This window comes from Calonectris borealis, chromosome 12, assembly GCF_964195595.1.
Source record: "Calonectris borealis chromosome 12, bCalBor7.hap1.2, whole genome shotgun sequence".
Taxonomy (NCBI): Eukaryota; Metazoa; Chordata; class Aves; order Procellariiformes; family Procellariidae; genus Calonectris; species Calonectris borealis.
The window spans coordinates 5,714,105-5,740,775 of NC_134323.1; the positions used below are offsets into that span (position 1 = coordinate 5,714,105).

Here is a 26,671-nt window from a genome sequence, read left to right on the forward strand (position 1 = left end):
CACTTTCACTGTGAAAGGTTTTGAGATCAGACAGGTTCACTATCATAAAAGACCGTTAAATAAAACCAAATACAATGAATTCAAGTTCTGTTAAAGGCAGCTGTGCAGAGCGTTCGTACGATGTCATTCACTTCTTCAAATACAGCTGAGTTTTAGACCCTTGCGAGGGAAAAAAATTCAAAACAAGGCCACGAAGTAACAAAGATCCACTTCTGTTCGAGTCAAAACCTTCAAACGGCTGCCCCCGTGGCTGGAGGTGAAGGGGGTGACGCCGGTTTTCAGAGGACAAGCAGCCACACCCGGGGAAGACAGAGCAGAGCTCCCGCTGTGAAGGCCCCACCCAGCAGAGGGGAGACTGCCCACGACAAGCCTTAGGGAGAGGTCAGTCCTCTCTACCTCCGCCCAGAGGTACAGTAAAACAGACTGCGCTCTTCTGTTACACGAGGTTTATTGACTATGCCCATTTGCTTTTGTACTACTAACATTTCAAAGCTAACAACAAGGAAAGCTTCAGAGGAAAAAAGAAATGTCAAGAAAAGACGATTTGGCTAACCTGAGATGTTTTCCAGACACGGTATCCATTTTTACCCAGCAGCAAGAGCACCAGATGGCGGCAGAAAGCCCGAGCTGGTGCTGGAAGCTGGAGATGGCAGCGGGGTCTCCCCATGCCTGCAGCCCCCCGGCCTGCCAGGACAACTTGGGGGTCTTGCCCATTTCACTGTAACATTAAAAACGGATGGTTAGGCTGTATCCAATGCCTTACATCTCTTTTTTTTAACACGGAGGAGCTGTGAACTTTGCAGTGAGGCAGCAGCTGCTTTGAGGTATACAGGGCATCCAGAAGTCTGTATATAATACTGTAGGGCTTTTCTTTTAACCTAGATTTACAGTATTCATTAAAGCAGAAAGCAGCAAAAATTTATTTTACTTTCTACTGAGAAACATTAATCTACTCTTTCAAAATCCTTTGGATAAAAAAAGTAATAAACCTCCACAGTATTAAACAAAGCCTAGGTTAATGGTAAGGTTATTATGCTGTGATTAGAACTGCATACTTCCCTATGTTTTTATGCATCCCGACTTTGTAAGTAAGTGGTTTAACTTCACTGTTCTTGTGTAGAAGACTTAAAAAAAGGTAATTTTTCATTTAATGGTCTACTGAAAACTTAGACAAGAAACATTTTAGACACAATAGACACACTGAAATCTTTTTCATTCCCAAGGACTTAACTTCACTTGTTCCTCCGCTTCACCTCTTCCCCCTTTTTCCCCTTACAAAGAAACAAGTATTTTATTCAAGACAATAGCAATGTTCAACATGAACACTGAAATAAAGAGATATCCTCATTTAGCATGTTAATTACTTGAATCATTTCCACTGCTGGATTCCATATTATATCTACCAATATTGTAAGAATAAGTTACAGCCACTAGTGTTACCACCGATGCAAAACTCTAATAGGGATACCACATACATCCTCTCAGTCTGGGTCCGTGACAGCTGCTAGGCTATCCTACAGTAAAATACATTTTTTACTGTTTTGAAGTTTCAGAAACTTAGCTTATGAACATGCTATGAAATGGACTTCTCTATGAACTACAAATGGCACTTAGAGCATCAAAGGGTTTCAGGCACACGTATTTCTTTGTTTTGTGCCTGCCCCTGCCAATGTCACACTGGGGAATGCAGCTGTGGCAAGCAGAGCTCTTCAGAAGGGTGGCACTCCAGGTCTGGGACAGGTACTGTTTGCAGCTCACAGAACCAAATAGTGAACCTTTTCAAAATAGGGTTGCACAAAAATAAGGCAAATGGCCTCAAATTCTTTGTATCCTGGTGACTTTGATAATAAACTGTAGTTTCCTTGCAACATACAAGAAACAGGTAGCAAATCTTGAGGCCAAACAAATACTGCACAGTCATAGCACAGGTCCTGACTGTACTGGCCCCAAGTAGTGAACATTGACTGTGACAAGGAATTTTTGAAATGGTCGTTAATGTTGTCTACCCGCAAGGAAATAAAGTGGCCTCTTGGAGAAGGCTAGATACATACCAGGGAAAGTCTGATCTCCTCATAAAGGAAGTCCAGGATGACCAACTCTTGGAAGTATTTGTGTAAAGAGAAAAACACACCACAGAAAAGCCTTTCTTCCACTATCCTCCCTGTGACCTTCCCAGCACAGCCAGTCTCCTGATACTTCTGATGCTATTTTGTCACTACGCGTGACTCCCATCAGGAATCTTGCAACATTTAGTATTTTACCTTAAGCCTCAGCTGATGAAGACCAATGATTACATGAAGATTTCACCTGTCTTTTGAAAAGAAGAATGTTTCTTCATCTCGTGACTGAGAAACATTCTAACACTAAAAAGCAAAAAAACCCAGGTTATTTAGGTTAGAATTGCTACTGCATTAAAAAAATGAAGCAGTAGTACACTTATCTTTAGAAACTCTGCCTTACAGGAGCAAAAAGTCAAGCTCCTACCACCTGCTTTGAGAAACTGAACAGAGATCAAACAGCATGAAGCAGAGGAGCCGGAGTAGTTCCCAACTCAAAAGCTGTTCTCTTCTGAGAACAGAAAACAGCTTGAAGACATGCTATCAGTTTTGGTGAGTACTGGTGAAAAAGAGAGATGATAATACCATATCTGACATTAGGATCCCAGGAACTTCCCAAACCAGCCTCCCTTGTACACAGAAGAGACCGTAAAAGGGCTAGGCACAAGAGACCTTACCTGGAACACTAATGAGAATTTTGCACTCTCAGGTCTCGTTCACAGTTGAAGCAGACAAGAGGCAGGGAAAAAAAAGTCCTCATTTTGCAGAATAACTTTATGACAGGATCTTGTCAATGGCACTTTCCGTCATTCCTTGTGTGAGAGAGCCTGAAAGAAGGCAGTGTTAAAAAGAAAAAAGATCATAGTCTTAATTTCTCTAATTTGAAGACGTCCCTGGCTCCTTGTAAGTAGAGAAATGCTAGTAGTTTGAGTTTTTTTAAAAGAAGTCTGAATGTTAGCTACCTAAAGTATAAAATATTCTAAATTGAAGCTAAAATTTAAATTATGTAAGTGAAAATGTTTTGGGGTCATAACTATTCTGAATGGAGATACTTACCTGTACATACTTCTCTATGTCAAGACTTCAGCCCACCCTATTTTGTGGAAAATTTTGCTTAATTCTTTGTATTTATTTCTCAGTGAACAGTGTTCCTAAAATGCTAGGTAAAAAATTGAAATACAACAATCAAAATATTGTTTATAATTTCTGGCAGGCTGGAACTTTTGGCAGTAATGAATGATATAATTTACTGACTCCACTAGAGTTATAATGCATTTCAACATCCCTCCTCTGTGTATATTGTCAATATTTTCAAAGACCTATCTCATATGTATTTAATTACTAAAAGCTAGAAAAGGCTTTCTCCTAAAAGAATAATCTTTCTCAGGGAAATGTTAACTGAAACTTACCTTTGTCATCAGGGACACTTAACCACCAGAAGTCCTTGCTGTATCTTTAACAGAGTCATTTCATTTTACAAATCATTAGTTAAAAATGAAGTGATCAAGATTTTCTTACTCTTTAGTTATGGGAAGCTATTATCTTTATTTCCTTTTCCTCTGAATGTGACAACGAAATGGTACTGCCTGTCTGTATAACATTCAGGCCATTTAGATAAGCCAGGAGAGTTATTTTGTAAACTCCCGTGGGCACACTGGTATAATTAGTCTCCTCTGTAGACACCAGCATAACCCCCATGTCCCAGCAATGTACGGATGTAAAATTTGAAGTGTTGGTCAACTACAGTTGTGTAGTTGTTTTACACAGCAGTGTAAATCCCACATTACACTGGTACAGGTTGCTTATGTTGAAGATAATTATAGGTGTAATAGAACTAGATGAGAATGTTTATACAAGTAAATGTTACTAACTTCCACATCACACATGATTTCATGTAACGCTACACTGCAGATCCCTTTATATTAACCATGTACACCAGGCACACTTCATCTCACTGCAGCTTAAATGCAGGCATTAAGAAGTAAACATTCATTTTGATGGTGTATCAGCCGTACAGAGCAATAAATGAAAAATACATTACTAAACAACATGGCAGAAATCATTTCTCAAAGACAAGATATAACAAATAGGACAGGAATTTGCCTGGGACACCTTGTTAATAGTCTCATCTTATCATCATATCCAGATACTGTTTCAAAAAAGTTCAAAGGAGTGCAAGAAATTAAACACCAGTACTGTGCCTAGATCATCTGTTCCTTGGAAATAGTTTCATTGAAAAATAGATCTAGTTATATTTTAATTTACAGACTAAGATGACTGGATTGTAAGATTATAAGACATGATTTCCCCCTCCTTTTTTTTTTCCCCTTTTTCTAAATCTGTGACAGTTTTCTAATAGACCTGCTAAAAATAAATTTAAAAAAATACTATTAGGGATTCTGCAGGACTTCCAAGGAAAGAAGTGGGAAAACATGAGAACAGAGCTCATAGGCGTATGTGCATTTTTATCACCTGTGTACAGATTTGAGAAAGCAGAAGGTCAGAAAGGATGATCGCGATCTGAAGACAAAATTCAGTCTGGAATAAGTAAGGATACCACTGCATCATTCAAGTGCAATGACAGGTTAAAATAAGAAGGCACCTGACAACCAGGAGGAATGTCTGTACCCTTTATGAAATATATGAAAAATAGCATAGGAAGTGCTCTGTACATAATTATAAGATTTAGTAAACATGTAGAAAGTAATGCAGAGTTTTAAAAAGATTCAAAAGGTACTCCACTGCCAACATGCTTACCCTGGAACTTTAGATGCATCATTATTTCAAATTAAGTCAATTTTTGGACCAGAACCTGGACTGTATACTTCTTTCTAACCATAACTACTGAAGGGCTGGAACAACAGCTTATTGTGTTTGTAAGACAACAGAATTACAGAAAATTGATTCCCAGAAAAATTATACGACAGTAAAGCATGGAGTGTTACATCCTTGGCTTGAAATTTGGTGGGGTTTTTTTGGGGGGGAGGTTTGTTTTTTTTTTTTTAAGGTCTTAAGAATAAATTCAGTTTTAGAGCTTAATACTGAAACTTAACTGTTGCTGCTGAAAGATACATGTTTAATCCTTACACAGCATTATTTTCACATATTGAGGCCGACATCATGGGTAGTCAAAGAATATGTTTAATAAAAAATAATTAAACTTCCATTTGCTCTATAGAACATCATAGAAAGTAATTCAATAAATTACAAATGACTTTTTAAGACGCTTGTTCAACTACAGAAAGCAAATTCAGACTACACAGAACACAACTGGCAAATATTGCAAAAGTCCAAAAAAACCCTGGACTAAGACTTGGATCATGAAGCCTGAAACAAGGGATAGAAATACAAGGCAATAACAGCTAAGGTTCTTTTAGTAACTACCAACACACACTTTATCATCACCTTGGATATCCTTTTAATTTTAACTTCAGTATTAGTGTAATTCTACTGAGGTTTCCTTATAACCCTTAACTTTATACAACCGTTTTGCATATAGTTTAGCTGATAGTGGGACATTTTTTCCCCTTCTGGTTCAAACTGATTAAAAATAAACCCAATATATTATATGTTCAAGTCTACACCAGCCTTCATTACTTGAAACTGTAATTGCCTTATTACATAGAAAGAATCACTAGAATGGTAACCAAACTCACTTGACCATAATTAGGAAAATACTTTATTTCATAAATCTGATATAAATTAGGTTTTAGCCACAAGATTTAGGATTTGTTTTGTGGGGTAAGGGTGGGAAGTGATGGTATTGTTGACATACTCCATCAGCAAACTAAGTTAATAACTGTTTGTAAAACTTTGGCTATTTCATAGATGCATCCTAGTTAAATAAAAGTGCTATATTACAAAGGGCAAAATATTAAATATGAAATACTTTTTTTTTTTTTTTCACAATGAAGAATTGCTACCCCCTTCTCTTGGCAGTTTTTAATTTTCACTATTGCTAAGACACTGCATGAAGGGCCAAAAATCAGAATACTATTTGGGAAAATACGTAACCAGCACAATCCAAATGGTACTTGTATAATTGTGTAATTACATGTAATACTGCTTCTAATCATGGGGCTAGTTATTTTGCACATAGAAACTTATATTTCATTGGTAAAGTTCTTGGTAAAAAACAACACCGTTGTTTTACTGTACAAGCAAGCAACAGAACTATATCAAAATATACAGTTTTTGTTTTTTTTTTTTTATTTTTAAATTTATCCCTTTGTAAAGCTTTTTCAATGACTTCTACTAGTACCTGTATCTATTTTCTCTTAACACTTGCCTATTCTTGGACCGCAAACGATGTAACCAAGGTCAACTGAAGTCTCGGTCACTTCAGAACTTCTGTAAATGTGAATCTGGGCCTTGACTGTGTCAGAGTAATAGCAGCTTAAGAAGAAGGAGGAATCATATCACACATCAAATATTAGACAGATTTTATATAGTAAAGGGTTCTAAGGATTTGGACTTAAACAGATGCCTTATGCCCTGTTATTGTGGTTTCTAGGAATAATTTGTCTTCCTTACTATTCAAAGTGCGTTTTTCTTTAGTGGGTAACTCAGCATAATATATGAAGTGATATCCCAATAATGATTTTGGGTAATATTTAATATTTAGTCAGATTTAAATCTGCAGAGAAGTTTAAACTCAAAAGGAGTTCAAAACTATCTATACTTTATTTACCATTATTAACTGGTAACTCCAGGAGGTTTTATGACATAAAACACAAATAGAAATCTACACAAACAAAGCAAACAAACAATTTTTACATGAAGTATGCAGTGTTGAAAGGTCTTTTCAGTGGCACTTTATGACAGTTTGCCTCTTCTGAGTCTTGGGGAAACTACTCCTCATTTTGGGACTTTTAATTCTGCAGAGGGAGCCCAAAACTTTGCAAGGTGTAAACTAAATAGATCTACGTGGTGCCAAGTAGCATGAGATAAGACAGTTTTTGCTTTAATTTCCCCTTACTGCTGTCAAAGAGAATTGTTGTAATAAGGGGGAAAAAAACCCCAACAGTCATATCTCAAATAACTCAGATTTTAACATGATATACAGGATGTCTTTAGAAAACAAAACAAAACCTGAAAACAAGTAATAGAAACCAATGTAAACTTCCTAAACTAACTCAGCTGAGGTAACAGGTAGCCAGTTTAATTGGCTGATTGGGAAAAATTTTTCTTCTTTTAAACACACTTGTACCTGAATTGGAAACAGCAGTGCATCACAACACTAGAGCATTTTCATGTAATTAAAGCAATGGATGGTGATGTAGATTCTACAGCTTTCATGACATTCATTAGCTGCCCAAATTATTGCTGAGTTTTGATCTGTAAATTATAAGTGTCAAGGAGGCTGTAAAACTATATTCAAATTAAATCAATAATATGCATAAAGTATTCTGTGTTCACTGCAAATATATTAAATATACAGCTCTTACTTGAGCATTATTTTCATAAAATTAACCCCCCAACAAAATTATAATGCCTTTTGTTGTAATTTTACACCATTGTGTATTTGATAGTACATACAAGTTCAGAAACTTATGAACTTCAAGAAATATTACATGCAAAACGTCTCTGAAAGCAGTTTGCACTTCTAAACAAATACTGAAATGTTCGGTCAGTAAATCATTGATGCACTCAACACTGGGTTATTTACAATGAAATAATTAAAGAATAAATTCAAAATCAGTTTATAATTTAAGTGCAGAGTCTGGGGTCAGTCTTCATCGCTAGAATCTGAATCCTCAGATGAAGACGATGTACTATCAGATCCAGATGAAGCATCTGCTTTCTCTGAACCCTCATCTGTGCTGTTTTCATTGTGAGAGCTTGGCTCTGTTCCCCCTTTGTCTTCCTGATCTCTAACCCTAGAATTTTCCTCCTTCTCTTCTGTGGGCTTGACTGAGCCTGTGTCATTGCTTTCACTGTTCTGTACATCAAAAATATTAGACTGAGACAAAGCTGGGATATGAAGATTAAGGCCTGGAGTGAGAAGCATCCCTGGGTAAAGTATGTTGGACAAAAGTAATGGGTTAAGAGAGAGAGGATTGGCAGCTGCAGCAGCAGAGGATGTTGAAGGAGAACTTGAAACAGAGTTTTCACCACCAGTATCTGTATTTTGGTCTTCTGTCCTTTCTTTCTTTATATCTGCCTCCTTTGAATCGCTTCCCTTTTTTTCCTCTGAAATAGATTCTGTAGACTTTGTTAGAAGTCCTCCCATGCCCAGCAAGTTTGGTAATCCAGCCATCCCTGACAGCAGCATGGGGAACATGGCAGCCATGTTCTTCGCTTCTCCTCCAGTAGTTAAGCCAGCTGGCATTCCCATTAATCCTGCTGTTACTTGCAGCGACTGCAGGTTTTGCAGGTTTTGTTGTAAGGCCTGAAGACTAGGCAGATCCACTCCTGGAAGCAATCCATTAGCTAGCAGAGGGTTAACTGATACGCTTGCAGCGGTGGCAGCTGCTGCAGCTGCTGTTGCCTTAGCAATCTCACTTTTGGGGCGCCTTCCTCGCCGGCTTACTTCTTCCCGCACAACAGGTCCAGTGAGAATACGGTCAAACATACCTTCTGGAAGAAATCCCTGCAAGAGACACATTGGGCATTTTTAGTATTTTGAGAGCTTGAAGATGGAGAAGTAAAAGCAAATGAAAGATTAAAGCGTACAGTTACAGTGTCAAAGATTATTCTCCTATGTCAGCACAGCAGCTTGATCTCCAGACAACTCACTGGAGTTTGTGGTGACTTTGTGCTATCACACCTCAAACATCTAAAGGCCCATTTCCACAGTGAGGTCTACACAGGCATCTTCTCAGACCCTCTGCTAACTCATCCTTAGAGGTTTGTTTGCAGATCAAGCCAAACAGCTAATTATAGAAGCAATCTCAATTTAAGATCTGAAACAGCATTGCTTTGCAATATTACCACATACCAATCCTTTGACAGTTTAATTAAAAAAAATACTCAATTTAAAACTAAATATGTGTGATTGCACACAGACCAACAATTTCCAAGCCCTTTTTATTATTGCTAGTGTCTGTTAACATCCTCATATTTCACCTCATCCATAAACTTAAGAATAAACAGTAAGGACTCAAGTTCAATTAAAATGAAATTTAGAGCACTTCTTTTTAGGACTTACGCAGTATTTTTTCACCTCTATAAGCCCTTCTACCTAATGAAGAAGAAAGAATTGCAATGGACACTAATATTATTCTCTTTGAAATGCGTCGTCTTGAAAATTCCTCTTAAAAATGGCAATCATAAGATCAACCATTACTCACTTCCATACTACAATAGTTCTTTTTTCCCCAGCAAATATCTCTAATTTAAACTAGCCTAATACAACCAGAGGAATTCAGAACTCACGCTCTGTTCTTCTGTCCTGTGGATCACTAGTACTAAATTCTAGAAGTAATTCTGCTATTATTTATACCTTTATTCATTGCAGTCTAATCCTGTTCCTCGTTACCTATTTTTCTACCAGAATGTCCCACAAGGGTACTTGAGAGACTGGCATTTAGAACGTCACAGAAAGATTACAAGTTCTGTTGATAGTGAACTAGAAAAACAATTAATGTGGTCATTTCTTTGCCAGAGGCTGAAGGTGTAGCGTAAATATAATACACTTCTGACAAGTTATAGTAGGTGAGAAATAGACTTCACAGAAATATTGACAAAACCATCTTCACTTCTGTTAAACACATGGAATGGAAGATTAACTGGGTTACCCAGAAACCATTCTTTATTATACAACACAACTTTCTGAAGTTCAAAATATGTCCTTATCTTCAAGGCAAACAGGGAATGACCTCAGAACCTTACACCAGACTTGAACCAATGACACTTAAAAGGAAAGAGAGACTGGCTATATAATAGTTCCAGTAATGAAAATGCGTACCTGCTGTTTTGTTGGAACTGTGGACAAAATCTATCAAAAAACTTTCTTCTTTTAAATTTAACCAAGTACAAACTTCAAACAGAACAAAACCTCAAACTCACTGAATGCATCTTGCTATTAGTAAGAAGCTGGCTCAGGACTACCAGGGAATGTAGGACTCTCACCACTAACTTTGTTGGTAATCCATACAGAAGAAATACATGGGCAACACTGAAGATGTAGTGCAGACCTACTCCTAAAAATATATTAATATATTAACCTCGTTCCCTCCACTGGAATCTCAACACTAGTTTTTAGCTAAAAACAAAACCTCTAAGAAATAGAAAACAAAAATTCTAAGTAGTAGAAAATAGCTATATTAATACTTAATTTACATTTTGATTGAGGATAGTAATTTCTTAAAGGTGCACACTGGAAGTAAATTAAAAAGAAAAATAAATATTTAAAATGATATTTATCTTCCTAACTGTAACTTTAAAAATAAGAAAGTATTCTGTGGGCTAATACCTTTCCTAAAAACTTTCAAGGCTACATTTATGGATGAAAAAGACATAGTATTATAGCACCTTCAACCAAATCTCTGATTTGGTGTTGATAGCCACTGTCCCTCCCTTCCTCCTACTCACAGGTGTGCCAGCAAATCAGTTTAGGGAACTGAGCTGGCAGAAAAAATGAGCTAACACTGACTCATGCACCGCATTTAATATAATACCAGAAGTGAAAAGTATGCCTTTTGGCATGCCTTTTTTTTCCTGCTTGCCTTGTTTGTTTTTAAGATACATTTCATGTCACAGTTATCTTATTCTGCAAATACTCACAGATTGTTTTACAACTTCTCCCCATTCAGGAGCCACTCCATATTCTGGATTTTCTTTCAAGAACCTGCACAAATCCTTCAGAGGGGGAGCAAATGCACCCCCAACCTGAGAAGCAGAAGATAGAAGTCAGGAAATACTTCTCATTCGATAAATAAAGGCAACATTCATACCTCGCACTGTTTCATTTTTGCCTTTTATATAGAACAATACAAATAAAATCTCACTTTAAATTATCAATGAGTATGATAATAGCTTTTGACTGATTCCTGGTGGTATATGAGAGATACTCTTGATTTGTTCTAAATTTACTGAACTCAAACTCATCTATTAAATATGTACTTTGCAACTTCAATATTTGACATTCCTACTAATGTTTAATATCAGAGTTTATTTAGACATGCAATGAATGGAAGAGCAGCCATATGAATACAGAACAAGTGGTCCAAGTATTACCAAGAAGGTTGTAACTACAATCTTGTTAAACTTTTCCTTTATCCACTAAATCAGTCCTATTCTATCATGTCAGTTAACTTCTAAAAATACTTCCACTAAGAGGCTCTGCTTATCTTGTGAAATTATTTCTTGCATTTTTTTCATGCGAAAAAGGCCAAGTTAAGATTGATAGACAGTATGTCCTAATAAAAACCATATAAGCAGGAAAGTAAGCTTTCAAATTAATCCAAAGTATTATTCAGATCCAGGAAGAAAGAAGAAATGGTAGAAAGAAGAAAGGAAAAAGAATTCCAGTTTCTGCTGAACTTCCTCTATAAACTGCATCTTAAACTCACATTTTCTAGGCTACTTTTGGTCCCCTCAACCCCTGCTACTAAATGTATAACTACACTAAAAAAGAAGTGAGACAAAAAGAGTTTGGTGATGCAGAGAAGTTGGGGACAGGTTATAAATTGGAAAACTGAGGTTAAAAAAGTAAGAGAACAGTCTCAACTATGGTATGGAAATTTATTAGAGAAAAAAAGCCATCATGAAAACAGGCTTTTACAGCAAGCACAGATCAAATCTCTCACTCCTTGATCATCAACTTTGAAAAGATTCCTCAGGGCACGGCTTACTGTAGAGCAGCCAAGGGCCTGTTTTTCATGAGACTAGCAACCATATAGGTTCCTCTTTACAGCTGCTGTCTCAATGCACTGAAGAGATTAAACTCAAATTCTGCCTCACTCTCCTCTACAGATGCAAAAACCTTCTGACCTTAACATAGCCACATAAAAAAATTTCCTACTTTCCTTGCAACTGCTCTCTAACAGAAGAAAAGCTAGCAGTATCACAAAAGAAAATGCTCCATACACTGACGCAATACCTCGAAGACTCCCACTGGCCTGCTGCTCTGGTACTACATTGACATTGAAAGACACCATCCCACACACCTGTCCAAATTTGTTCATTAAACAACAGTAACGTTCTGCGTGCTTTTCTCAAATACTGCCTTTTAGCCTTCCCCAAAGCCTATTCAAAGACACAATGCCTTTCCCAAACTTGGATCACCTGTCCAAAAGCTTGAATTCAACACCTGGTCTGCCATTTTCCACTGTTGGGATTCTACACAAGAATCCCCCTTCTACTTTTGTTCCCCTGTTACACTACTGTTTAACCTAGCAATGTGATTTACAACAGAGATATACCGGTGAACCATAAAGGTCGAATGTCAGAGATAACTGAAAAAAGAAAAATGCAAAATAATCCAGTACACAGGATTTAAGCAATTCCAATGTACAAGTTTCTGTGCAGGATGCTCTACCAATATAATTTTAATCATGTCAAAAGTAGTAATGAGAAGATGTACACAAAATTTAGAACTTGTGAGAATACTGCTACTTTGATCAGAACAACATATATTTCAGCAGCCGTGCCTCTGTATTAGTCAATGGCACAAATATTGCAATATAGAGTGTTCAATTCTATCTGAACATAAACCACAGGTTAAGTTTCTAGCCATATCTTACATATTTCCATAGTTGCAAAATGTTTACTAGAAGATTGTCATTGACTTTCTTGCTCTGTGCCAAAACCTTAGAACAAAAACCTTTCATCTGTACACAGTATTTTAGCAAGTGTAATATTAGAGTTCTTCATTTTAGGTAACTTTTCACTTGGGGAACATCGGAATGGGAACAGTAATATGAATACCTTTCTTGCGTTTCTTCTATTTATGAGCTGAACACGTTCTTCACCAGTCAAACTATTAACGTCCAGTTTATTAGGGTTTCGACAACGGTGTCTTTTTTGTTTGGGCCTCCCATCATGCAGCTGCATCCTCTGTTATAAAGGAATTAAAAAGCCAATTATCCTTCTGATATAACTGTTTTAAAAATGGTAAGATATCTGTGCATTCTCCGGAGTCAGGCATTCATGTGAAGTCATCTTCGATTTCTGAAATATTTTAGTAACAATACTAATTTACTAATCACGATCATATAATAAGCAGCCCAGTAGACAGCTCTAAATCCTCTCTCTGATGCCTTTACCCATTGCTTTGTTTTAATAATTTTTCAGTTTTCAACAGTGCTTTAACTGTCAGAAATATTGCTATGATTTTGTATTGTAACATCTTTACGGAGAAATAAGGCTGTTATTCCAGACATCATAAATATTATTTTCTTGCATTCTGCTCAACATTAACAAATCTCAAATTCAGAGGTAAAATGAGAACATCATACCCACATAAACATCACTACCATAGCACTGTAATGTAGGTATGGGATACATCCCACAGTAAAGCCTTTAATCCTCTTTCACATCACTAAATATGCTATTATGTTTTCAGCTCCCATCATCAGTATCATGGTAATATAAGTTTTCTTCTCTTAGATATTTTTTTAATCCTAGGTGAAATCAGACAAATATCAGATGTCTTTGTTTAGTATTGCTTTTCTTGGCAATTACATTTGTGAGGGAAAAGGAAGGCTTGCGGTGCTCAAATTACATAGAAAGAAACAGACATTTTCCTTTTCCTAAACAAAACGCAAGAACAAAGGAAGAATAATTCCACGTAACACAGAATACAAACTCAAATACATTTTATGAGAAATGTTTTACTCTTGAGCTAAAACAGAGCTGAAAGGAATACTCACAGGAATACAAGCTCCTGAGTCTTCAACGTATCCAGGATGTTCTTTAAGCCACCTTTCTAAATCTTTTCTTTTGGGGGCATCATCACCTGCAAGTCTTGTTCCATCTTTTAGGTTAATAACAGGAACTGGACTCTCTGCATCAAGCATGCCTTGGGACTGCGTGTAAGTGACTGCTGGGTTTATTCCTGCAGCAACTTGACAGGAGTTAATACCTGGATTAACCTGGAGAAATTAAAAACATTTGACTAAGTTCTCCACAGAAAACAAACCATCACAATTATTTCATGTATGCTACAAGGAAGGCCACAGTCCTGCAGATCGTTATGCACGCGCTCAAGGACTCGGTGAGATTACTCATGCCATAAAGATAGCTTCCTTTAAGTCACAGTACAATCAGGTCCTGTAACAGATGTTACAGGAAAGGATGTCAGAAAGTGTTGCTAACTCAAATATCAAGTATTTAATAATACATTGTTAATTACAGTTCATCTAGAATTAAACTAGAATTAAACTTACTTTTTAAAAATAGTTATCAAAATTGAATATCTAATAGTAAAACTCTACTAGTTCTCATTCGTGTAGTCATAAACTGTCAGTGAACAATTTCAGAAAAAACCCAACCCAACAGTTTTGAGTAATAATGTTTTTGTTGTATGTTGACAGCTGGTTATGCTCAGTCAAGGGATTAACAGTAATTTGGACCTTATTTTTGGATATAAGATCAAGTTTACTTACATGATTGGGCTGTTTATTTCTATTTATAAAGAGGACATCGACTCCCTCCACATTCTTCCTTCTTCCTCTTCTCTTTTTGACTACAGGCTGACTGTCAACTATGACTCCATTGGCACTGGCTGTTAAGTGACTGGAAGTACCTAATTAATGACGCAATAAAATTAGTGTCAGATGCTTGAGCTGTTTATAACAAGAAACGTGTCTGAATAAAAAAAAGGAAATAAAATTACTTGAAATAGTGCAAGTGCATATAATTTCTACATGTAATATCTAACAGAAATTGCCCGTTGTTTTATGACTGTTTAAAACACTTAGCATCCGTCTCTGAAAAGCCACTTTACTATGAAAGTTTTCTATTACTGCCCCCTACCCCCTCCAAATAAACCTGTACAGGGACGAGAGCTGTTAAAAACTGCTGACATTATACACACTCAGAGGCAGGCATACCTAAATAAATGTTTATAACAAGACCTTAATGGTATGTTGCAAAAGAACAAGAAACTACAAAGTGCAAGTGAAAGGTAGTATTTTTTTAAAGGAAATGTTGTCATTCGTGTATGCATGCAATCTCAGTGAGTTAGTCATTTAATCAGAAGCTGGCCTAAATCAAGCACCCAATTCTAGTAATTTCAAATATTTTAATCCAAATTTTAACTGCTTACTTTAGGCTCATTTTTATTAGTCCATGTACACCCACTGTTATTTTTTATAAAAATAAGCTGGAAGTTTTCAGCTATAAGCCAAAAAATTGGTTCTAGACTATTGTCCTCCACTGTTTCTTTACATGAGACACAGGAAAGAATATGAAGAGCGCAAATTAACACAGGCATAAAACTGGAACTCTTCATCTTTACTTATAAACTAGTCACAATAAGTTCTGATTTAAACTGACTACTGTCAGTGTAGAGTGATGCACTTTATAATTATTAAAATCTTCTTATGGGGGTGTTTATAATGTATAATGGTATCCTCCTAGTAAGTGAACGTTACAGTAACTGACACTGTGAGAGAGTATTCATGTGGTTCAACCTCATGCCTCAACTTTTTCCCTAGCACTCTGGAGTGAATTCCTCCAGACTGCAATTCAGAACAAATAACATTGCAAACATCTCTCTCCACTGCCTATATGTGGAGATCAACAGAAGAACCCAGAAAATAAGATTTATCACTAACTCTTATGCCCTCTGACATTTTACGTACCTGATTCAGGAAGTGATTTTGGGAAGTTGACAAGGCTGGTTTCTGAAGCATTCTGGAGTTCACGTAGCCGAGCCAGGTATTGCTGCTGTCCCAATGCACCTTCCTCGCTTTCAAATGGCCTTTTCTGAGACAGTCCCTGCTTCTGAAAAGTCAATTTCAAACCACCTTCCTGTTAAATAAATCCCAGGGTTAGAAGAGTCTCTTCTGAAGCAGACATGACTACTTCATAATCAGGATTCTCACAGACAGTTACTCCAGAAGAGTTGAGGAAGAATGAAAACATTGTATTAGACTTAGACCTTAAAACAAGTCTGGCTTCTCTTCCATGTAAAAAAATCTGAACAGAAATTTCATGGAATTGCTTCTATGAATATAAATTTTAAATTATCTACTATCTTAACTGAAAAATTCAGACACTGAACAGCTGTCTAGCTCCCTAATCTAGTCCTAAAGAAACGCCAAGCCCAATTACAAGAGGAAATTTTAATACATTTTTATATGCTACCAACAGGTCTCTAACTACAGATAAGAAAAATGTTCGAAGCTTCTAGCCTGCATTTCAACTGGGAAATTGACCTGTAACCCTCCAAACAACCATGAAATAATAAAGTGCTTGCTGGATAGGACATGCTGAAATGTTCAAAAAAAAGCCAAACAACAGAAATACCTTTTTTTACTAACCGGATTTCTTAGAAACAGCATAAAACAGGCTGTCTGAGGAAGCACCAGAATGGCAAAATTTCAATTCAGAGAGAGAAATAACAGTGATTCCTTCCAGTGGCTTATGCAAATTAAAACAAACAAAAAAAACCCCCAAAACCAAACCCAAACCCCAAACACTCAATGCCCAGAAGCAGCAGACCCAAATACCCACAAACAAGTGTGTGAAGGAAGTGAGAGTGAGAGCAGGCAGCCACTTGCAGGTAAAGCATGCCGCACACCGCAATCGCAATCAGGTCCTAGGGCAATAAAAATAAACATACGTCATTGATTTTCACTGTAAACTCCTTTTCTCGTACATGCTTCTTCACCTTTGACATCTGTGGTGATTGATCATATTCTTCTTTAACACCTGCAAGAGGGGGTGTTGGTGCGCTGGGCTCACTGTAATCTGCAGCTGCACCTGGGCTATCCAGAAGTTTGGTTGTATAGAAAGATGCCACCGAATTGCTGTCATAGCTCCTTCTTGCTGAAGGCCATTTACCTTTCAACACTGTTTGACAAATACTATCAAGTCGATTAATCATAACTCGATCCTAAAAAACAGAGAAAATATTTCTGTAAGAGTAATGCTTACCAACACTGTACACATTACATTTATGTATTATCTTCTAATGTTAAAAAGACGAGAAATGACAACATTGTTAATCACTGGACTTGAACCTAAAAGATTTCTAAGTTGCTGGATTTTTACTGATTTCCTGTAAAACTTTGTGAAAGCCACCTCTGTATTTAATTTCACCACCTGTAAACCTGCAATCTCATCTACACAGGGTCTGGGGCCTGCAAATACTTGAAACGCGTTATCTCACTGATTTTTAAAGGAAAGGTACGGTAACTACCAAAGCAGTATTTGTGGGTCTGGCTTTGACTCAATGGTAACAGGGTCTGAACCTGTGGGCAGCACCATAATGTATCTGGCAAAGAGCATTTATAAAACTAAATCTACAGATTTTATTCACATCTCATTTTAGCTTTTGAAACCATATTATTCCTCATTCACATTCTTAGACACCAAACACAGATTTGACTTCACACACCTGCATAATACATAGATCTCGAGTCCTAATAAACTCAGCTAAGTACACGTAAGACTCCAGAAACTACCCAGTTTTCTGATACTTTCAGAGTGCAGTTACTTGTAAATAAAAAATGAACGCTAGAATTACCTGTTCCATAAGCAAACATTTTTTGCCAAGTTCAAGACCCTCTCCTGTATTTAAAAAAAAGTCTGATTTTGTACACTCTGAATGCCATTTTTCACAATCTGCCAAGCACCTGTGACATGAAAGTTATGCTCCCCCTTCTCAAAATGAACGTTCAAAAATTATGAGAAGTAGTGTTTAGATTTATATGCATCTTCCAGGAGCAAACGTAACAATAAGTAAAAGCTCCTGAAAGTTCAGATCCTACATCTATTTTCCCTGTTTCATCACCCTTTTTGTCTCCTGCATTGCCCTCCTTTTCACTTTCCTCAACTGCTTGACCTTGAAACTTTTCATTCATTACAGGCTGGTGATCTGGCTCTGAATTTTCAAGCTGATTTGCAACTCATGCCTGTTCCACAGAAAGAGATTTTGAAATTATGTTTTTTTTATTAAAATGTCAGAGTATTTTTTTTATATAGCATATGCTTAGCAACACATTAAACATGCTAAAACATGCTAAAATTTCTTTAGAACTATTGAAAAATATAAGCATCAAAAACATCTGTCACGAAAGTTAACATCACATGGGCTTTCCTACACTTGAAAAAAAGTGACACACTAAAACCTAGAAGTGTAATACTGACTATAAAAGCAAGTAGATTTTTCAGACCCAGAATATGTCCAAGTCAGTCTCATTTTGCTTATATGTCAGGAAAGAAACCTATCCAAAAATATATCGCAGTTAAAGTTTATGTAGTGAACAGGCATTCCAGCAATTCACAATTTTTGCTTCATCTTCTTAATAAGCTAGGAATTGGAAGCGTAAAGAACTGCTCTGTGGTCTTCCAAGCTATGCCAGCCATAGAAATTCAGATATGACTAAAGAGCTTAAAAATATTCAGCATTTATCTGAAACAAGATGAATTTCCAGTCACTTAGTGTTATTATCTTTTCAAAGTATACTTTAGGATTTCACTAATTTTAGTAATTCACATACGGAATCATATAGTTAAATTTTAACACAGAAGTTGTATTACACCAGTGCTTCAGCCAGTCTATACTTTAACATGACTTAGGATTTTGCAATGTAGCTGAAGGAGTCCTACTATCGTTAAGAAAGTTTTTCTAATATTTAGCTTAACTGATTTCTTGCTGTTTCATTTTTCACATTCTTTTGGACTACTCTAAACAATTCACTGACTTATGATTATCCAAGTATCTGATAAATTATCTCATCTTCATCTTAAATATGCTTCCTTTAAAGTTTTATTTCCTATGTGAACACTCCCTCTTTCACAGATATAGCTATACAACTATAAAATCCTTTGTCATAATTTTACTATAATTTACCATGGACAAAATTCTAGGTTTTTTTCCAAGATCTCCCTATAACTCAGTGGTATGGTTTTAACATATTTAATTGAATACTAATGTCTCAGCCCACCTTCTCCTACAACTTTGGTTTTCAAAGTAGTATTATAAACTTGCCTTTGGCCAGTAGGATGCAGCCAACATGTATCCACCTTGTAGGAGGTAACTGGAATTTGGTGTCCCGTTGTTCATCTGGAAACTGTCTTGCGTCTCATCTTGTGTTGTACTCAGAGAGGCTACACTCTCTTCATCATATGCTTTTATATGCGGGGTTCCTTCTGCTAAATAAAACCACTAATATCATTTGGTGTTGTAAATAAGTTAAACACTCATTGTAAGAGATTCAGGTGAACAAAACACACACAACAATGTTCAGAGGAAGTCCAAACACAAAGTTAAACTGAAGAATTAATCTGTTAGGTTTTTCAGAATGACTGCTGATTTTTTTCTAGGCATGTAAATTCCACACATACTCCTGTTAATATTTCAAGAGCTTAACCTGTCAAACATTTAGCTATTTGAAAACAGACATGCTTCAGAGTAATTTGATAGACAGTCCTTACTTATTTTAACATATTTCCTTTGTAAACCAACATGCACTAAAATATAGAATTAAATTGAAATGAAAGCTGTCTATCATCAGAACATGACAAATCTATTGGGATACTACTTTAAAAAAACCATCCCATTTCATTTACTAGATGGAATGCTGGATGTTCCACACCTTGAACATGTGTGTCTGCATCATTTAATTTTTTAAATTTTAAGCACAGAGGATTTTATCCTAGTATCTTTCCAGTGTGTCCTCTAACTTTGTTATACTTCTCGCCTCATTATTATTTTACTTTTGCCTCCGTCCAGACAATAATATAAGTTTCACTATGACATGGGGAAATAGTCTGAAACTAAAAAAGTGCTGCCTGAAAAGGTAAATACTACATCAGCACAAAGAGTAAGAGTATTGAGGGACAATTCTACCAAACTCAAATTTGTCTTTAACAATAGCTATGTATCGAGTAATCTGATACAATTTAGCTCTCCCTTAAAAGATGTTTCAAATGTGAAAAGTACGCCAAAGGTCCATGTTCATTGTACAACATATGAAATAAAAACTGGGCTTAAAATTAAAATGCAGATGAAGTTAACAGAATTTTCCAGCATTTACCAATCTCTTCAACACCAACTTACAGCAAGATAGCCACAAAAAGAAATGCTGACTGATTTACAAGATTTTGCAATCTGAGGATGGCACAATTACTTGCCTAAACAGACTGAGCTGGCAAAAAGCAAGCCTAGTATTTGGACTTGTAGCACATATAATATCCACCATCTAGATCTAAATATTTATGTCATATAAGCATTCCTTTTCTCTCACTGTTTTAATGTTTGCATACAACTGTTTCCTCTGAAAATGTCCTTCCACTGCTACAGGCAGCAGCATCTTAATCATTTTGTTTAAGTGGCATTTTACTTGCCCAGTAATCATTTTCTCAGTAAATTAACCCTATGGTTTCCATTTGTCATTTCCACAGACAAGAGGATCTATCTGATTAACACAATGCCTTTTTCCCTGAGATATTGGAAAAAAATAGCTTGTTTACTTATGCTGTAATCCTACTGCCTAACTTCATCCTCTTCCTTTTTCTATTACCATTTGTTATCACACAGTAGAGAAATGTTTTCACATTCTGAGTTTCAATGGGGCAAGGGTAGAGGACACTTCATAATATCAAAACAAGTAATGTATTAAATAATGATTGGTTGGTTTATTAAAAATTTTAAATCGTTTCACTGATCAGGTTTTTGCTTGTACTTTGAAGCTTTCAGAAGTGTCTCTGTTATTTGGTCCTGTGCTCTATAATCACCTCAGTCTTTTCTAAGCAGGTACATACTTTTAAGTGTTTGAAATTTTTCAGTGCAAGTACACTGCTTGGCCACCTCCAGTTTACAAGAAAAAGCAGCTTACATTACTCTATAGCTTGGACAGAAGGAAGCTTGCAGATTTCATGAAAGCACAATGAGGAAGCTACAAAGACAGATGAGCAAGACTGGAAAAAGGGAAGCCAAAAGAATCTCCCTATCTAGGAAGAAGAAGAAACAGTAGTAGGAAATACACACACACAATAGATTTCCAGACAACACTAGCCATTCAAGTCTCCTCTCACACGTGAACCACATGCAGAGTAAGCTTGCTTAGGGAATCAGTCAACAAATCCCAACTACCTCATCCAAGGCACTGATATGAAGCAAAGAAAATGCTGCATCCCTGAAATTCTTATAACTCACTTGAAGAATCAAGAAAGTATGTTTAAGTTTACTGTTGTGGGATTTATTATCCTTTTTCAGACATTTTTCCATTAAGAATAAACTTGTTCAGTTTAAGAGTTATACTGCAGAAATAAGACTACACACATACCACGTTTTTGTGCCTCCTCTTCATCACTATCACTCTCTTCAGACGATGATGATGATGATGACGACGATGATGAGGATGATGAGGATGAGGATGAAGATGCTGAAGAACAAGATGAAGATGATGAAGAGCTAGAGCCTGATCGAGAGTGTGAACAAGATGAGGAAGACGAAGAGGATGAAGAAGATGACCTGGAAGAACAGGATGATCTATCTGAGTCAGAGTCCGAGTCAGAGCTAGAGTCAGATCCCCTTTTGCTGACTCTCTGTTTTTTGGAAGCTGGGTTTGGAGTTAGAGGCTCTGTCCTTGCTGCCACCATGCGCCTGTCTGTTTCAGTCTTCACACTAGGTTTGTGGTCTGTATTTTGTATTGGTGTGCCATTTTTTGGACTCAAAGGTTCAGATTTCATTATTGTCTGTGTCTCCTCTGTAGACATAGATTCCTCTTCAGACGACTGAGGGTCCTCTTTCAGATTTTCATTTTTAGCTTTTGTGTCCTCAAAAGCATTCACTTTAGCGTCTGACAATCTTGACTGAGGTGTAAGAGGAGAAGCAGATAATGCCATCTGGTACTGATGCAAGAGTGGAGTAGAAGTCCTTGAGAGTGCCACTTTATTTTGATTATAGTTCCTCTGGGCAGACATAAATGAGAGTTCAGGATCACGAAGAATATGATAATCTGTCCTGCTAACTCCATGTTTAGCAGCTCCAATAAGTAAATCCCTGTCATGAGTCCCACACTCCCACCAGACAGGTAAGTCTGGGTTTGGCTGGCATAGTTTTAGTCGTTCAAACAACTGTGGGTGTCTAAGAGCCTGTTCTCGCACTTTCCGTAGGAGTTCAATGCGATACAAAGTCCGAGAAGCACGCTCCTCTGTAATTGGTTGGATAAAAATGTTTGGGTCTACGAGTTCTGTATTAAAACAAAACAAAGATGAGAATCTGGCAAAAACACTCCCACTGCAAACCAATATGAGAAGTAGATGGCTTTAATCAGTTAATATATGTCTCCCCATTATAAGCTTTCAATTTTACACTTAACATGTTTCCTTACTTCCTTCTCCCCCATTTTTATTTTGGAACACATGAAAGAAAAACCTTTGCAAGATAAGCACCGGCAACAGAAATTAAAGATAAAAATAAAAGTAAAAATATATGCACCCACCTTCTTTTGAGGGGAGACGACAGACTCTCCGGCACATTGACATAAATGCATACAAGTACTTCTCTAAGCTCTCATCAGTTTTCTTATGTAGTCTGGCCATTGCTCGAAATTTGGTCCAGTCAAATCGCCCCCTTTCAGGATCAAACACTACTCCAAATGTGGACACAACTCTGTAAAAGTCAGCTTCTTCTCTTCTCGTCCATCTTGATCAGCAAGGAAAAAATTGGAAATTCTGTCATTTTCTTCACTATTTCACACAGCTAGCAATTATTATTTCTTCAGTATTTTTACATAAGGATGTATGAAAAATGTGTATTTGCACACTGCACATACCTTTGCTGTCTTTCAATCTTAGCAGCCATCTTTGGATTTAGAGCAGCTTCTTCATACGGAGGCTGCATCATACTAGTTTGTATTGGGAATGCTGGCTGGATCTGCTGAGCCTGCCTATTTTTACTTGTCCGTTGATAAGCTGTTATTAGGCGGCGAAGACGTGTTGTTAAGGCAGACTGAGTGGGCCAATAGATTTTGTCTCCTTCCATCATTTGTCCGTCTGTATTAAAACAAAGTCACAGGAAAAATAAAGAAGTTAATCATTGCTGGTGCCTATGGTTCCACACTAGGCAATCTAAATACATTCTAGTTAAGAGTCAGGAGAATTAAGCAATTCAAAATAGATTGAATTGGCTCAGATTTGAAGTTTTATGTATTTACCTCCATCTGCTATTACTAGATCACCTGGGGATGAAACATCATCCTGTAGAAAAACAAAAGTGAAGCAAAATTAAAAACGCAGCCCTCTCCAAAGATTTAGGTTAAACTTATACCTTGCAGACAAATTATGACTATCACAAAGAACAAGAGTAATATATACTTTGGACAAATGGCTAACAAGGCATACAACAGAATTACACAACAAGTCCCTCCCATTCTTCCCCTGCCCACACAACTGCAGAAACACATGGGATAAGTTCTATCAATTTAGAGAAATACAGAAGAAGGTAAGAATTTGCTCAACGAAAAGGTGGAAGTATTACATTCCAAGTGTGTTAAAAGGAGCTATTAATAGCCTACTATACCTCTATGTCATCTTTAAACATTGCTGGTGCTGGTTTGTATTCTGGATCTTCTACATCCCTGTTAAAATTTCAACACAAAAGAACCCACCTTAGTAATATTTTAGAAGTCCTTACACTCTTTACAATTAAGCAAAACTCATTTAGATTTAGTCAGATATACTGTATTTAATTTTCTATTTGAAACGAGGAAAATATGTCATGGCTTGAATCCTGGCCCCCCAATTCACTATCTCATTCAAAGATGTTCTTTATGACCACAGCTGCTAACCTCATTGATGAAGCAATGAATGAAAGCAGTTCTTCCTTTCAGCAGTTATCAGTGATACTCAAATTGATCTACTGGGGTCACTGGTTAGCTACACAAGACTAACACACCAAGCTGAAGGACCAGAAATCAAGTTAAATAGGTCTGTAGTACTCCGCCTCTGAAGGCTTTTGCACTTCAGTGTCTAAGTAGTATTTCTGATACAGCAACACAAGGTAGAGTCCTTGTTAACAATAAGTTGCTGCATTTTTCCTTTAACTGCGAAATCCCAAACTTCAATGGTTCTGTTACACTGTTCCTAACTCTTTTCCACTCTGTGGGAGTAATGTCCAAGTAGTATTCTTCACAATGACATCAAACTACTATAAAACCAGTTAAGAAGAGAATAAAGTGCAACATATAAATTCAGTCTCGTCTACTTTAAGGCCCCGAAACATTCATGCCCACTTTTAAGTGCTCATACCCATCAATATAATCATTTGCTCTCTGTTCCGCAGCAACTGCTTTTTCATCTGGCTTGCCAACCCTTTCCAAGAAGCACAGCGCTGGGTCTGCTCTGATAGTGTTGTATTTTTCATAACCTATAAAGGAAAAAAAAAAGGCACAAATTCAAACTTTCAGGCTAAGCTATAAAAAAATTGAATGTAGGGCGTTTATATTGAGGGGTGGGGAAGTACATACGTAGCTATTCATTTTACTCACCATGTTTAAAAACTCCAATTAGAAGGGATTTATCTGCATCTGCATCCCACCACTCAGCAGGAACTTCAGAGTGATCTGGCTCAGGGACCCAAACATCAATTTCACTAAGGAGAATCACCAACAGAACATCAACATCAATAATATCCAGAGGAAGAAATAAATTTTTATTTTCTCTGTGTACATTTGTACTTTATGTGGGATTTTTTAACTCCTCTCTTCAAGCACACATATACAACATTCCGTGTCCAGCAAAGGAATTCAAAGGTTGAATTTTGAATTTGAAGGTTGTAAAGAGTTGTAGGATTGAACTGTTTAATTTTTCAATGCACTTTGTTATTTAATAGCAAGTAACGGTTAAAAAGTGGATGGTTACACTACTAAGTTACTTAAGCCACACAACACAATATTAATTTATCATTAAGAATAATTTTGATAACCTAAAGAAACTGAGGCATACAAATTTTCAACTCTGCATTCAATAATACCCTAAAAACAGCAATAAAAAACACCCAGACAGCTTGATATTCTGTATTTGACAGAGACCAGTAACAGTGAAAGAATATGAAAGCAGAACCAGCATACAATATTCTTCCTCTCTCAGTAAACTCTGCCAACTCCTAGCAGTTTGTGCTTGCAAAACTTAGGAAACCAAGAATTATCTGCTGTTATGTTTAATAGCACGAGATGGACTGTTCTTCCACAAATGTTTATAACAGCTTTCTGAATCAATTTAAAACGTTCTATCCACCACAAGGTTCCTGTGGCAGTCAGTTTAAGGATTTCCAAATGGCAATACTTCCATTTAAAAAAAAAAAAAAAAAAAAGGAATAAGCAGCACATAACCAAACGTGTACATAAGAAGCAGGAAAAACCCACCAATTAGAATGTGAATAATATAATTCTATCTTTCACTCACTTTTTCAGTCTATTTGACTTAAATAATTTTACTTTATATAGCTAGACTCATAAATAGAAATCAGGACTTCCTCATGTCAAGTCAATATAAAGTGTTTAGTAAACAAAGAGTAAACAAAAACATTTTTCTCACAGCCTAAGGATACAAATATTTGGTTTTAACATTTCTTATTTAGGTCTAGGAAGATTTCTGAATTTTCATTTGATAGTTTACATTTAAAATAAGCAAGCAAAAAACCTCTCTATAGTTCACCTGGCATCAATTCCATCAAACACCTTTTGGAATTCATTACCAATGACTTCTTGTTTTAAGTAATACAGCATTCTTACTCGAAGCAAGACCCTAAAAAAAGAAAAAAAGAAATACAAATATTAGCACTCTAAAAGCTTTCAATAGTTGTGGGTGGTTTTGTTTTGTTTTGTCTTTTGTAACATCACAAAGCTTTCAAGCCATTTTCCTAAAACATACTTCCTTCAGTTGTAAGAGGAGATAACCTCCAATTGAGGTCACCTAAGACTTTTTATTGCGATCACTGTTACAAATTGTTTCATTGCAAAAATTGTTTCAAATCCTAGACAAAGACCAGGGCCAGCAGAACACTCCTCACTTGCTTCATAAAATACTGCTAAGAATAAACTGCTATTTCCCTTTTCCTACTTAGAAGATTCCCTTAGAAAGAATTGAGCAGGCTGACAATGAATATCTTTCACATCACCTTTTCATTCCTTCTCACTTCGAATTTGTTGCATGACCCCAATGACTTCTCCATGCTTTATCTCAATTCTTGACTACAGCTGTATGAAGTTTTCAAGCAGAGTATGACACGTTTTGCTACAGAAAAACGATTTATCTAAAACAGGCTCATTCATGGCTATGAGTGAACTTTCAACAAGCTAGTAGTTCAGACTCTCAGAAGCCTAGAAAACATGCCACGTAAACAGCAGATAAGATTAAGGGGCAACCACTTCAGTAGTTTCAGTTTCTTCACTAAGCACTCCCAAACTCTGAGTCCTTTGGCTGCTACAAGGCTCCCCAAACATGCTAGCAAGATCAATCTCTCTGTGTCTGTACAGACACAAACATAA

At 36.6% G+C, this 26,671-nt stretch overlaps 1 protein-coding gene and 1 long non-coding RNA gene across 12 annotated transcripts in view; both read right to left on the reverse strand.

Annotated features, from left to right (window-relative positions):
- Positions 1-565: 565 nt before the first annotated feature.
- Positions 566-4,318, reverse strand: LOC142087198 (uncharacterized). Its single transcript, XR_012675374.1, has 3 exons — positions 2,735-4,318; positions 2,262-2,311; positions 566-718 (listed from the first exon to the last, which is right to left on the reverse strand). It is a non-coding gene; the product is annotated as an uncharacterized LOC142087198 (long non-coding RNA).
- Positions 4,319-5,182: 864 nt separating this feature from the next.
- Positions 5,183-26,671, reverse strand: part of CHD9 (chromodomain helicase DNA binding protein 9) — a 100,646-nt gene continuing 79,157 nt past the window's right edge. For 9 of the 11 annotated variants that reach the window (XM_075161153.1, XM_075161154.1, XM_075161155.1 and 6 more), the window contains 16 exons: positions 25,839-25,928; positions 24,671-24,774; positions 24,432-24,549; positions 23,704-23,761; positions 23,339-23,381; positions 22,958-23,177; positions 22,625-22,827; positions 21,464-22,372; positions 19,165-19,328; positions 16,792-17,064; positions 15,809-15,977; positions 14,609-14,748; positions 13,874-14,095; positions 12,930-13,058; positions 10,785-10,889; positions 5,183-8,649 (listed from right to left, as the gene is read on the reverse strand). In XM_075161153.1, coding sequence (XP_075017254.1) covers positions 7,786-8,649; positions 10,785-10,889; positions 12,930-13,058; positions 13,874-14,095; positions 14,609-14,748; positions 15,809-15,977; positions 16,792-17,064; positions 19,165-19,328; positions 21,464-22,372; positions 22,625-22,827; positions 22,958-23,177; positions 23,339-23,381; positions 23,704-23,761; positions 24,432-24,549; positions 24,671-24,774; positions 25,839-25,928 — 3,811 coding nt within the window. In that variant the 3' untranslated portion in view covers positions 5,183-7,785. The remainder of the gene's footprint in view (positions 8,650-10,784; positions 10,890-12,929; positions 13,059-13,873; positions 14,096-14,608; positions 14,749-15,808; positions 15,978-16,791; positions 17,065-19,164; positions 19,329-21,463; positions 22,373-22,624; positions 22,828-22,957; positions 23,178-23,338; positions 23,382-23,703; positions 23,762-24,431; positions 24,550-24,670; positions 24,775-25,838; positions 25,929-26,671) is intronic. The other 2 variants (XM_075161156.1, XM_075161157.1) reach the window with 2 other exon arrangements.